This window comes from Tetrao urogallus (assembly GCF_951394365.1).
Source record: "Tetrao urogallus genome assembly, chromosome: 1".
Lineage (NCBI taxonomy): Eukaryota > Metazoa > Chordata > Aves > Galliformes > Phasianidae > Tetrao > Tetrao urogallus.
In genome coordinates, this window is record NC_136813.1 from 98,073,503 (window position 1) to 98,086,185 (window position 12,683).

Consider the following 12,683-nt stretch of genomic DNA (forward strand, 5'->3'; position numbering starts at 1 on the left):
TGTCTACCTACGCCATCACTCCATCGTAAAAAGTCATTCTTGTTTATCTTCTATCTGTTTTTTGCACTGCACAGATTTATCCCACTTCTTTCTCTTAGGTCATTCAGGGATAAAAGAGAGATTCTATATGTCAAAGTATATAAAAAAACTGTTAGCACTTGTTATTTATTGATTCTCTAATACTTCTTTCACCTCTTATTAAGAAAAAGAAAAATACTGTTGTAGTCACTATTTTTTCTGTAATACATTATTTTTACAATGACTCTTATCTGAAGACCATGTAAGTCTGAAGACCATGAGGTTTAACAAAAGCAAGTGTAGAGTCTTGCATCTGGGGAGGAATAATTGCATGCACCGGTACAGGCTGGGGGATGACCTGCTGGAGGGGAGCTCTGCAGAGAGGGACCTGGGTGTCCTGGTGGACGACAGGTTGGCCATGAGCCAGCAGTGTGCCCTTGTGGCCAAGAGGGCCAATGGCATTCTGGGGTGCATTAAAAAGAGCGTGGCCAGCAAGTCGAGGGAGGTGATCCTCCCCCTCTACTCTGCCCTGGTAAGGCCTCATCTGCAGTACTGCGTCCAGTTCTGGGCTTCCCAGTACAAAAAAGACAGGGATCTCTTGGAAAGAGTCCAGCGGAGGGCCACAGAGATGGTGAAGGGCCTGGAGCATCTCTCCTATGAGGAAGGGCTGAGTGAACTGGGTCTGTTCAGCCTTGAGAAAAGAAGACTGAGAGGGGACCTGATCCAGGTCTATAAATATCTAAGGTGTGGGGGGCTGAATGGCGAGGCTGGACTCTTTTCAGTGGTGAGTGGAGACAGGACAAGGGGAAATGGCCAGAAACTGCAGCATAGGAAGTTCCGCACCAATGTGCGCAAGAACTTCTTTACAGTGAGGGTGACGGAGCACTGGAACAGGCTGCCCAGGGAGGTGGTGGAGTCTCCTTCTCTGGAGATGTTCAAGACCTGCCTGGATGCCTACCTGTGTGACCTGGTGTATGGAACCTGCTTTGGCAGGGGGGTTGGACTCGATGATCTCTGGAGGTCCCTTCCGACCCCTACAATTCTGTGATTCTGTGAAGTCAGTAGGAGAATTTCTACTAACTTCAGCAGGGACCCTAGTACATATAATTAATTAAAAGATTACTAAACTTTTAATTATCTGAAAATTGTCTGCACTGGAAAAAAATGATATTAATCCCATAGTGATTGCCTTAAATAATTGAGGATGTTAGGAAAAACAAATGATGACAACAAAAATCCTACTGTTAATTAATTTCTGTTGTTACAGTTCCTCTACTGCTTGCAGTAGAAATACTGGACTTGGTATGATACCTACTTTTGATTAAAATCATAGCAATATAATCTGTGTACCTCAGGGCACCTGGACTGCTGTGAGCAAGTCATGATAATGGAATTCCCTTAGGATTATTGTGTTCACTGTGAGCCACAAACCTTAAGACTAGCTTAGGAAATTGTACCACTGGAAGAAAATGTTGCTAGTACTTTATATGGGATTCACAGTGCTATTTACTTTAAAATCACATTTTTCTGTAGTAATTTTACTCTCATCTTCTGTCACATTTCTTATCAGGTGACCAGAGTTCACCTAGGAGAAATAAACTCACTGTCTTGTTCAAGCTTTTCTACATCAGCAGTTTTATCAGCTCCTGGTGACTCAGCATAACCTTTAGTATCCAGAGACACTAGTGGTAAATAAATGAATGTAATCCATCAGAATGTATAAAAGATTCTGCTACCTTGGAAAAGAATTGAGAAATATTTTGTAATATTCTTTCTATTCTGAACTTCTTTTTCTAAGACACTTGAGCAGAGGCTACCATTGTATACATTTATTTGTATAATGAAATATCCAGTATCCTATGACACCTAAAATGACGTTCAGAAAGAGTGCAGCAGAGAGCACTGTTACCATTTTCAATAACTAATACTTAACTACTGCTCACACTTTTCTATCTCTATTTTCATTCTTGCCGTAGAATACTGTTCCGTGCTGTAAAATCAGTTCTGAACATGATGTGATTAACCTTAGGGCCTCCCCATCCCTTCATTGCAAAGCCCACCTTGTACATGGCCTATGCTTTCTATTCATGTTCGCCATCTGATTTCCATATCATCCTGCTCACCCTCATGAGCCGCTATTAGCATAACAGAGCTTTAGTGTGACATTGATTGAAGCAAGCACTTGCTGAATGCAGTATCAGAGCATAATTTGCCAGAAATCAAATCTAATTTCCTATGTACTTTTAAAATTTATTTTAAAAAAAATTAAAATGGAAGTGCACTCAATCTGTAGTCTTAATTGTTCTTTTTTTTCATATTTTTGCCCAGTGCCCTGGAATCCAACTAGTACATTTCCTTTTAGAACCAATGTCTTTGACTTTCAAATGTCAATTAAACAAGAGTTTTTCCACTGTTTATTCCAATCCAGCTAATATTACATCTGAAACAATGAGGGGTAATAATTTGATAGGCACAACACTTGGTTTCCTGCTTCCTAACAGTTTTTTTCAACAGATTGTTCTAATTACTTTAATGCTTAGATTGAATTAAGCATTAAAGTAGCTCATAATTCTTTAACAGCCAAAGTATATCGAGCCTGCTGTTATTAATCTAACTGTACCTTTTCAGACTTCTAAAATGTTCCTCCTTTGAGAGGAGCAATAATGGCGTGAATAAGGTTTTTGCCAATGTTCTACTGATGTTGAACTTTGAGGGAGTCATGTTTTTTGTTGACCTTTCTGCAAAATATGAGTAATAATATTTTCTACCTTAAAAACAGCATCTGTGTATGTAGGTAATGAATTCTCTTTTTAGGAAAACTGAAGCGCTTATTCTGTAATCAAAGCCTTGCTGTCCCTGAATGGGACCACATTGCATTCTCTGGGGATAATGGTAGTCTTACTGATTCAGTAGTTGTACTTGACCAAAATTTATCCTACAAGCATTAACTGTTACTTTTGGTTGTCAATTCTCATTATTCGGCTGGAATTTGATAGATAAAATTGATATGGTGATAGCGTGCTGTAGCATCATTTTTATCTGTGTGCAAACAGAACTATAGCTGAAAATGATGGCAAGTTGAAGCAAATGGGGATTTCTTTCATTACAAATTTCTTTGAATAAATTAAAAAAAAAAAAAGAAGTTTTAGTTTTCCAAAAATGTTTTTTTTCATACCCCTTAATATTATACTATTAAATAGTTTGACTGGAGGGACTGGTTTTGTGTTTTTTGCAAAGACCAATAGAAGCAAGTTTTTCTTGAGATTAGGAGATTACATTTAGTTTAACTGGTTCATTTATTTGTTTTGTAGTAAATTTCTAGTAATTTCTTCTTCAGAGAAAAGCTAGAGAACAGATCTGTACATAATCATATACCATTGTTTACTGGAGCCTTCTTAAATTTAGAAAATCTAAACCTGTTGCTCTTAGGCAGCATCTCATATTCACCTAGAATGGCAAATGCCAGAGGGGATTTGGTGTGTGACAGGGAGAGAGCAGAGCAGTAAGGTCAACCTACACAAATTGGATTATCCAGACTGAGACACCATCTTAATTCCTGCTTCTTTTCAGTGTCTCTTTTTGCAAAAGAAAGGATTTTTCTGCTCTTAAGAAAATGAGGAATGTTCAGAATTAGGAGTAGGTCCAACTGTAGATTGAACTAGTAAGTTTGTCTCTTGTTGTGCTTTCACTAAATTACCTGAATTTGGTCCTTGAAAAGTCTACTACAACAAAAAATCCTGGTAAGTGCATGCACTCAGAGCTTTGAATTATAGACTTACTGTACAGCCTTATGTGTGACCATGTTTCAGATAAACATTTAAACCTATCTACCTGCATTTAATTGGTTATATGATTTGAAAGATAAGCTCATGGAAAGGCCATGCCCTTCTTCCTTCTGTTGTGATGTCTCAGAGCACTGTCTGTAACACTTAGCACCAGTAGACCGAGGCTGCCTGTGAAGTGATCTTACATACCTTATTATGCTTATCATAATTTGTGGAGATGAATTCCTGACACTCTGTTTTTAGCCTCAATAGGAAGATTATGATCTTGAGTCCATCTATAATGTTGCACTGACTCATGCATAGTTCCTGTTCAGTGAAGAAGTTAGAAGTTTTCTGCTCTTCACTCTGAGTTTGCTATTGATTGTATGTTAATATCCTGGGAAATGAACTTCTGTGGCTGAGCAGCAAACACTGAAACAATTCAGTGACCTTCGTTAACTGGTTGATCAGAACTATACCTTAGCGTAAGGTATGCATTCAGAAATTGAGTTTTCTAATTCATAACCAAAAAATCTTTCTCTCCCTTGCCATATGATTGAATGAACAAATACACATACTGTTTGCTATATTACTACTTTCCAACATCTGAAAGGATTGCATACAGATACGCTAGATAAAACAGTGTGAGGGAAAAAACAGGACACATGCTATAGTCCAGGGCTGGACTGGAGTAGAACAAGCTGATTTTGGATTGAGTATTCAGAGCAACACCTGTGCCCTTATAGCAGCCTCCGAGCATAAGAGTATAAATGGACAGCAGCAGGGTACCTAACCCTTCAGAAGACTGATGCTTTCTGAGGCCCCAGGAAGGGGCAGACACTTCTCTCTCCAGAAAGTCCAAAGCTTGTGCTCAGGAGTGTGAGGTGGAAGAAAGACTCCTTTTATAGTTCTCTCCTTCTGCCTTCTAAATTAACAGTGGTGCATGTTTATTAAGTGCTTTACAGTTCTTGTTTTAAGAGTGCATTATACCAGTGCTATCGATTGCATCACATAAGTACAAAGTGTATTAAAAAAAAAAATAAATCAGATCTGCATACATTTCTGTGCATTTAGCAGATCTGCATCTGTGCTGTCAGCAGGTGTAATCGGAAGCTGAGTCTTGATTGCTCTTCGTGCCTAATTAAATAGTTTGTAATTATAATGGTGAAAAGATGGTTTTCTAAAACACTGAAATTCTGTTTACTTAAAGCTTAGTAGTTCCTTAAACCACCTCTCTCCACAGCCAGCAGAGCAATAGTGGAATGGAAAAAATTCACCTCTTTAATTATTTTTCCCCTTTCTTCAGCCTATTGGAAAAATCAGCAAGTTTTTTGGTAAGAGCATATGGAGATGCTGATTATGTTTTTAATATATCTTACATATCCAATTCCATTGAGCTACAGTGTTGAACCAAGGCTGAGAGATTTGCATCAGAAAGTTACTTTGTCACATGAGAGTAGTCACTGATGTTGTTTTTCACTCTGATCTTCCATCACTGCTTCTTCCCCACTTTTCTTCTGCACATTAAAATCTTTTTTCACCCTTCATGCTCCCACCAGGCATCGACTCACTGTACTCCATTAGCATTCCCAGAGAAGTCAAAACACATCTCCTTTTCAAAATTGTTCACTTTGGAATGCTATTAATGCTATCTACTTGAACACAAAGCCAGTCCTGATTCTTCTTTCACATTTTAACTTCAACTTATTCTTCTTTTCCTTTCTATCTTCCTGTGCTCCTGAAATACATTTCTTCTTACTCACTTCTCTCCAGCCACTAACTCTGCAACTCTTGCTTTTTTCTTGACTTTTCACAAGCTAAAATCTTCTAAGTCTTTGATGCTTTAGCAAACTTCCTTTTCACAGCAAGTCCTTCTTCCCACTCCCTTCTTAACCACACTGTCCCTAATAGAAGCTCAGGGAGTGCTTAAACTTCTATTTTTCTGCTATCATCCAGACCTTTCTCTCCTTTCTCAATCATTTTTGAAAAGCTAGAGGATCAGAATGAAAAAAGTAGTCTATATTTCCTGATTTATCCTGTGCAACACGTAATAGCTTCAGCAGAATGATAAGCTATGTGTAGTATATATTGTACTGATGATACTTGCTCAGATGGAAGATAGAATATATCCAGACCAGCATCATAAACACTGTTGAGCCTTAGCATTTATTGTTGTTCGTTGTAGAGTTTATGCTAATGTTGATGGTTCTAATGTTGCTTTTTTATTATTAATGTATTTAGCAAATAGACATATTAATTTTGTCTAATTAGTATATCTGGTGTTCCATATTGTTTTCTTTTTCCTTATATCTACTTCATTTTCCCTTTGCAAAATATCCTGAATTTGCACTATGTTTTTTCTCTTACATTGTAGCTCCCCCACAGTTTGTGGTGAGACCACGAGATCAGATTGTAGCCCAGGGTCGAACGGTGACTTTTCCTTGTGAAACTAAAGGAAATCCCCAGCCAGCTGTTTTTTGGCAAAAAGAAGGAAGCCAGGTAAGATATAAGTACCCTATAAAATTTTTCAAGCCTTTCAGAAAAGTTATACATAGTTTATTTTTTAATAAAGATAGCTTTCAAAAGAATTTGTCTTTAAAACAGCTACTATCTTCTACCAACATTCTGTTGCTTTTTTGTTTTAATATTAGCATTGTGAAAAGCACAAAGTCCATTTAAGTGGGTAAAATTTGCGGTATCGTGCAAGGATATAAAAAGCAATAGTAGGTATCTTAAATACTTCATTCTGAGACACCCAACAAACAGGTGGGTGAGACAAACATAGCAAATAAAGAGGTATGACTCAACTTTTAAGTAATCAGTGTCAGTAATTACAATTCAAAGCTTGTCTAGACATGATGAAGTAGATACATAGCTAGCAAACAGATTTGCATTGGCAAATTCTCACAGTACATCCAGAAATGGTTTCAAACATTCAACTTCTCTCTTCTGTAGAATTATCTCAGGATATTTCTCAATGTTTTTTTTGGAAATATTTTCCTGAATCCTTACTTTCACTGTGTGAAAGCAAAATTTCTGATGTTGCTAATGGGGTTGCATTCAGCCAATTCTACCTTGCATAGCTTGATGTTTGAATGCAACATATTTTTTGCTGCCTTTGCTGCACAGGCAGGACAAAAGTAAAGCATTCTCACTTTTAACGTGTGGTTAGTATGTTAACTTTCAACGTTGTAAACTATGTGCCAGATTGCCCTTTTTTACCTTAGGAAAGATTGGAAGGGATAGATGAACATCTAAGGAATGTCTTCTGCAGTTTTGTGATGGAGCCTGTTGTGACTTCATCTGTCTATGTAGCTTTTCTATTTGATATATAAGTTTTTCCAAAGCCCCGTGCTCCTTTTTCCCATACAGTGAGATGTGGATTAACTAAGTATCTACCTTGTGCTGTGCAGTGCAGCTGTGCCTCTAACCCAGAGGCACTGTGTAACAACTCAAAGTGTGAGTTATGAGCCTAACCACCTATTTCCAACTTTGAAACATCTGCTTGTTTCATCTTTTCACCAGGTCAGATAACTGGCCAGAATGACAAGACTAAAACTAACAGCATTTGGTGCCCTGTTGCATTCAAATCTTACAAAGGTGCAGTGCTTTTACCTTACGAGTGTAATCTCATATGAGTGTAAGCTTAGTCTTCAGTGTGTTTCTTTCAGCTCATTATTTACAAAACTTTAGATCTAACCTCTATGGATCACATTCTGGAAAAGCATGATATTGTGTGTTTCAGTCATGTGAACATTTTTTCAAGGGGAAAGTAAAATATCATCTTGAAATTACGGTGGGAAGTACTGATGTGCTAGAAAACATTTCAAAACACTGTCTTGTACAGAATTTTAATAACATGGTAATGTTTATGTCAAGTGAGCTTATAGTGTTGCACTTGAATCTAATAGAGTGGACATCCATCATGCTGTAATAAAGAGAAGAACTTCTAATTAAAATAGAACATCATTTGCAGGATTAAAGTCATTTAGTGTAATTGAAAAGTGTTAATACTCTATTTTATCCTCTTCCATTGATATCACTTCAAGGGTAAAAACATTTTAAGGTTAAAATGCATCTTGTGTCTTTAATTGAATGTTATTACCTCGTGATTGTACCATGTTGAAGCTGTTTAATTGCAAACCTGGAAAATTAATTACCATATTGAGAACCAGATCCCAAGTCCTTTTTTGACAAATAAATGCAACATAAAAATTGATACCTACGTGGTTTGTAGTCAAACCTTGAAACATAACTCAAAGTGATTCATTATAACCATTATGTTAATCTTAATTGAGCATCATTTAAGTGTTAGCATCAGGTTAGCATTACCATCTCAATATAGAACTTGGCAGATTTTGCCATGAGACGTCAAAGAATAGGTGCGTTTCCATTTCTTCATTAAAATCTGGATGATGGATTTTTGGCTGAATTAAAGCATTGTCCACTGAAAATGCTTGACTTTTCACCTTTATGTACTTGTTAAAAAGTTGTTGCCTGGATTTTCAATGCTTAATTCTGCTTTTACTCAAGCACTACAGTTTGCAGCACCGCTCTTAACACTTAGAGTAATGTTATGTAGTCAGGTTAGCCCACTTACCCACTAATGGCAGGGCATTTTTAATTCTGAATCTATTTCTTCACACTATGTTTTTGAGCATAACCATCTTGAAAGGAGGGGAATTCCTGTGTAATTTCTTCTACTGTCTTGTGACTAAACAGTTAGTCCTTTTTGTTTGGTAGCATGTTCCCCACAGTCTAACAGCCCTTCACCAATAGAATGTGCCAGGACAGGCCATCTGTACACTTTAAACTCTCTGGATTAAATTGAGATAAATCCAGAGAAACATCTGGATTTACACCTAAGGTGACTCTTGTTTTGCTGTTTTCAACCCAGCATGCTCAGATGAGTAAACCTGCAGCTGGTTAAATCCAGTGAGGTTGTAAAAGCATTAAAATAGTGGACTGGTGCTATAACAGGACAAACTGCAACCCGTAAGTTACCTGATTCTTGAAAGGAAGATTCATGAGACTAATCAGCTCCTACTAAAGTGTAGAATATTCTCTGGAATATGATACTCATGTCTCAGAAGAAAATATTCTTAATAAACGAGTCCTTGCTGAAAATAAAAAGAAGGCTAGTGTTACGTTTTTAATGAAGGAGATTTGGGTTTTTTTTCTTCTTGAGCGTTAGGAGCTTGGCCCTACACTATCTTTCACTTTGTTTCCTTTTGCTACTTGTGTAATGATATAGGTATTTATGTCAGGAACAGATCATTATGCAAGTTTCAAGACAGTTTAGAAAACCGGGCAACTTTTTTGAGACCCCTTTAGCCCTACAGCCTAAAATTGTTTCAGAATGTTCACACTTTTTTTTTTTTTTTTTTTTTCCCCTATTTGAATCTGACGTTTACTGAGTGGTTGTTGTATTTGGAGGAAAAATTTTGTGTGAAAAATTTCTCAGAACATTGAAATGGAAAGGGGGCAAAGGGTGAGACTCATCATATGGTAACAAGTAGTCTGTTAAGTTAATACAATTATAAAGATACTTAGAGTGTGAGATCTATCTCTAATGTTAAAATCAGAGAGAAATATGTGAGTTTTACTTTAAAGCAGAATTTTTTGAAATTCAAGTTTTTTGCTCGCCAGTTCCTAATAAATTTGTTGTAAAACATTGAGGTCAACTACAGAAGTAGCAGATGTGCAGAAAATTCATTTAGTATCTTACTCTATACTTTGAGGTTTCCTTTTTAGTTCATATAGATAAGCTTAAAAGTTAGTAGAGAGTCATAACATAGCAGAGGAACAGAGTCACAATAGTGACTAAAAGCTTATCGTAGCATGGTAACAATGTTTTGAGATATTCCTGACACAACAATTGCAAATTTTATATTGCAGGCTTGTTGAGTTGATATTAAATTCAGAGCCTTTTTGTTTGGAATTTGTGAATTCATTATTATTGTTTAATTTTTCTCCTCTGTTTTTGTCATATCAGGCAATGCTACCAACATTTCTACATACATTGCCTCTCTTTTCCCATCCTCTATTTACATAAAGAGCTGCTGTAGACAATTTAACTTTTTCCTTGTGAACACAACCCTCACCACTGAAACCTTTTCAGTCTTTTTCTGTATTATTGATTCATTCAATCCTTCATCATATTCAATGACTGTAACGTCCATTTTAGTTATTCTTATTGACAGTTCTCTTTTCCCCAGTCCAACCCAAAGGCAACAAAGGCAAAATCTAATCTCCCTCTTCTGTGCTAACTGGTGTCTTATCCTATATATATATATATATATATATATATATATATATATTTTTTTTTTTTTCTTGACAATTTCTACATCAGATTTATGCCCTTCTTCTTCACCCTCAAGGCTCCATGCAGTTTTCCTGCTTTAGTATATCTCAGTTTGAATTTCCTTTTGCATCTCCTTTAAGCTCTGTCATCCTCTGATCATAAAGCTTCTCCTACTTTATGATCTGTTTTTTATCTTCCCAGCTTTACTTCTGTGCCATGCTCTTACTTTCTACTTTGCCCAGAACATATTCACTGCCAAACACTACCCCTTAGTTCCCTTTGCTCAATTATTTTTGCTAGTTCTATAATGTTTACTGCAGTATTATATCCCCCTGGTATGATAGCCAGCTAAGTGTATTATTAAAATTATTAATTCAGAATGATGATAAATGTATAACAAGTACAGATCACTCAAGTGTGATTTTGCCTAAATTGCCAGCTAGAAAACACCATTGTGTATTATGAAAAGGCTGTTTATGATTTGAACTGCAAAGCAGGAAGAGCTAGCTCTGTATATTCATTTCAAAATCATCCACACTTAATTTTTCTTTTGATTGATATAAAGAGATTTATATCCCTGGCCAGCAGGTCGAGGCAGGTGATCCTCCCCCTCTACTCTGCCCTGGTGAGACCTCATCTGGAGTACTGCGTCCAGTTCTGGGCTCCCCAGTACAAAAAAGACAGGGATCTCTTGGAAAGAGTCCAGCGGAGGGCCACAGAGATGGTGAAGGGCCTGGAGCATCTCTCCTATGAGGAAGGGCTGAGTGAACTGGGTCTGTTCAGCCTTGAGAAAAGAAGACTGAGAGGGGATCTGATCCAGGTCTATAAATATCTAAGGTGTGGGGGGCTGAATGGCGAGTCCAGACTTTTTTCAGCAGTGTGTGGAGACAGGACAAGGGGAAATGGCCAGAAACTGCAGCATAGGAAGTTCCGCACCAATGTGCGCAAGAACTTCTTTACAGTGAGGGTGACGGAGCACTGGAACAGGCTGCCCAGGGAGGTGGTGGAGTCTCCTTCTCTGGAGATGTTCAAGACCTGCCTGGATGCCTACCTGTGTGACCTGGTGTATGGAACCTGCTTTGGCAGGGGGTTTGGACTCGATGATCTCTGGAGGTCCCTTCCAACCCCTACAATTCTGTGATTCTGTGATTTTAAGGAAAAAATCAACATGTCTTTAATTGATAAAAAAAAAGAGATGCTGTTGTATTTTGAACTGATGTAAGATGAATTGTCTTTGCAGAATCTGCTCTTCCCAAACCAGCCTCTCCAACCCAACAGCAGATACTCAGTATCACCAACTGGAGACCTCACTATTACCAACATTCAACGGTCTGATGCAGGCTACTACATTTGTCAAGCACTGACAGTTGCTGGAAGCATTTTAGCAAAGGCTCAGCTGGAGGTTACTGATGGTAAGCTATAGAAATTCCGTTTTTTTCTTCTGTCAGAAGTACTATAAAAGTTGTGTAAAAAAAAAAAAAAGCAGAGAGGTCACTTAATTCATAAAAATAAACAGGTGAATTTCTACAAAACATACTGCAAGAATCTCTGCACAGTTCTCTACAGCATCAAAAAGAGACTGACATGTAGTTTGCATTTTGCACACAATTCTTAATAGTCCAAACAAAGGACAAAGCAACTTAGAATAGGGTTGGGAAGAAGGGAAGCTGCTCAGTTCTCTAGAGCTAAAGTAGGACTGCAAAAAGATTATGAAGAATTAATAGTTTTATTACTAAAATAATGGGCTGGGGTGCAGAAATAAACAAGTCTAAGTACCTGTCTTGGTCCCAGCCTTCAGTATTATGTTAGGCAACTTTTTTGGAAATATTCTTAGCTCAATTTAAATGAACACAGTTGCCTTGAATTTACTGGAGTACTGTTAAAATATAACAGCTATGTACTGTAGCCTTTTAGTTTACATCTGAAAAAGGCACAAAGGTACTTTACTTCCTCAGTGCTGTGTTCTGACAGTTTTTCAGTACAGTTAGATGTGTAAAGAGTTATTTAAATACACTGGCAGAGTAGAGTTGGCAAGAAAGGAAAAGTGCTGCATGATCTGATGATGCTTTCACTTTCAGAATTTTGGACTTGAATCTTATCATGCCTTGAAGTTTACCTTGGTCTGTGTACAAACATCAACCCTTTACATGCGTCAGAAATCCTGTTGATACCCCTCTTCTTCTTATTGTGGCTAGAAGGCAGTTTACATCCTTTAATGTTAACAGCAAGAGAATTCCTCTAACGCTAGGAGACCATGGCATTCCCTTGCATCATTATTCCTTATCTTAACGGAATCATTAAATTTCTCCTGACAGACTTTGATGAATTTTTGCCATTAAAACTGTTGTTATATGCAGAGGTCTACTTTTATGGTTCCCTTAGAGACCTGCCTGCACCATGAAAGTTTGAAAAGATGTCTAATTCTGAATAATCTGACTTTTCATAAGAGCATATTCATCACAAATGACAGGTAGAGAGGTTCAGGCACATGTTATAGAGGTCTGAGCATTAATTTGATGCCTTTTCTTTGTTTTCCAAAAGCTGTCTATATTTTTATGACAAGGGGAGATAATTTCTGCCTTATCCTTGCATCTTTA

The 12,683-nt window shown here is 37.4% G+C and overlaps 1 protein-coding gene across 1 annotated transcript in view; it reads left to right on the forward strand.

Moving 5' to 3' along the window:
• ROBO2 (roundabout guidance receptor 2) overlaps positions 1-12,683 on the forward strand; it is a gene marked incomplete at both ends in the record, with an annotated part of 445,132 nt that overhangs the window by 335,298 nt on the left and 97,151 nt on the right. Inside the window, 2 exons of the mRNA XM_079549526.1 lie at positions 6,157-6,281; positions 11,327-11,498. Coding sequence (XP_079405652.1) covers positions 6,157-6,281; positions 11,327-11,498 — 297 coding nt within the window. The remainder of the gene's footprint in view (positions 1-6,156; positions 6,282-11,326; positions 11,499-12,683) is intronic.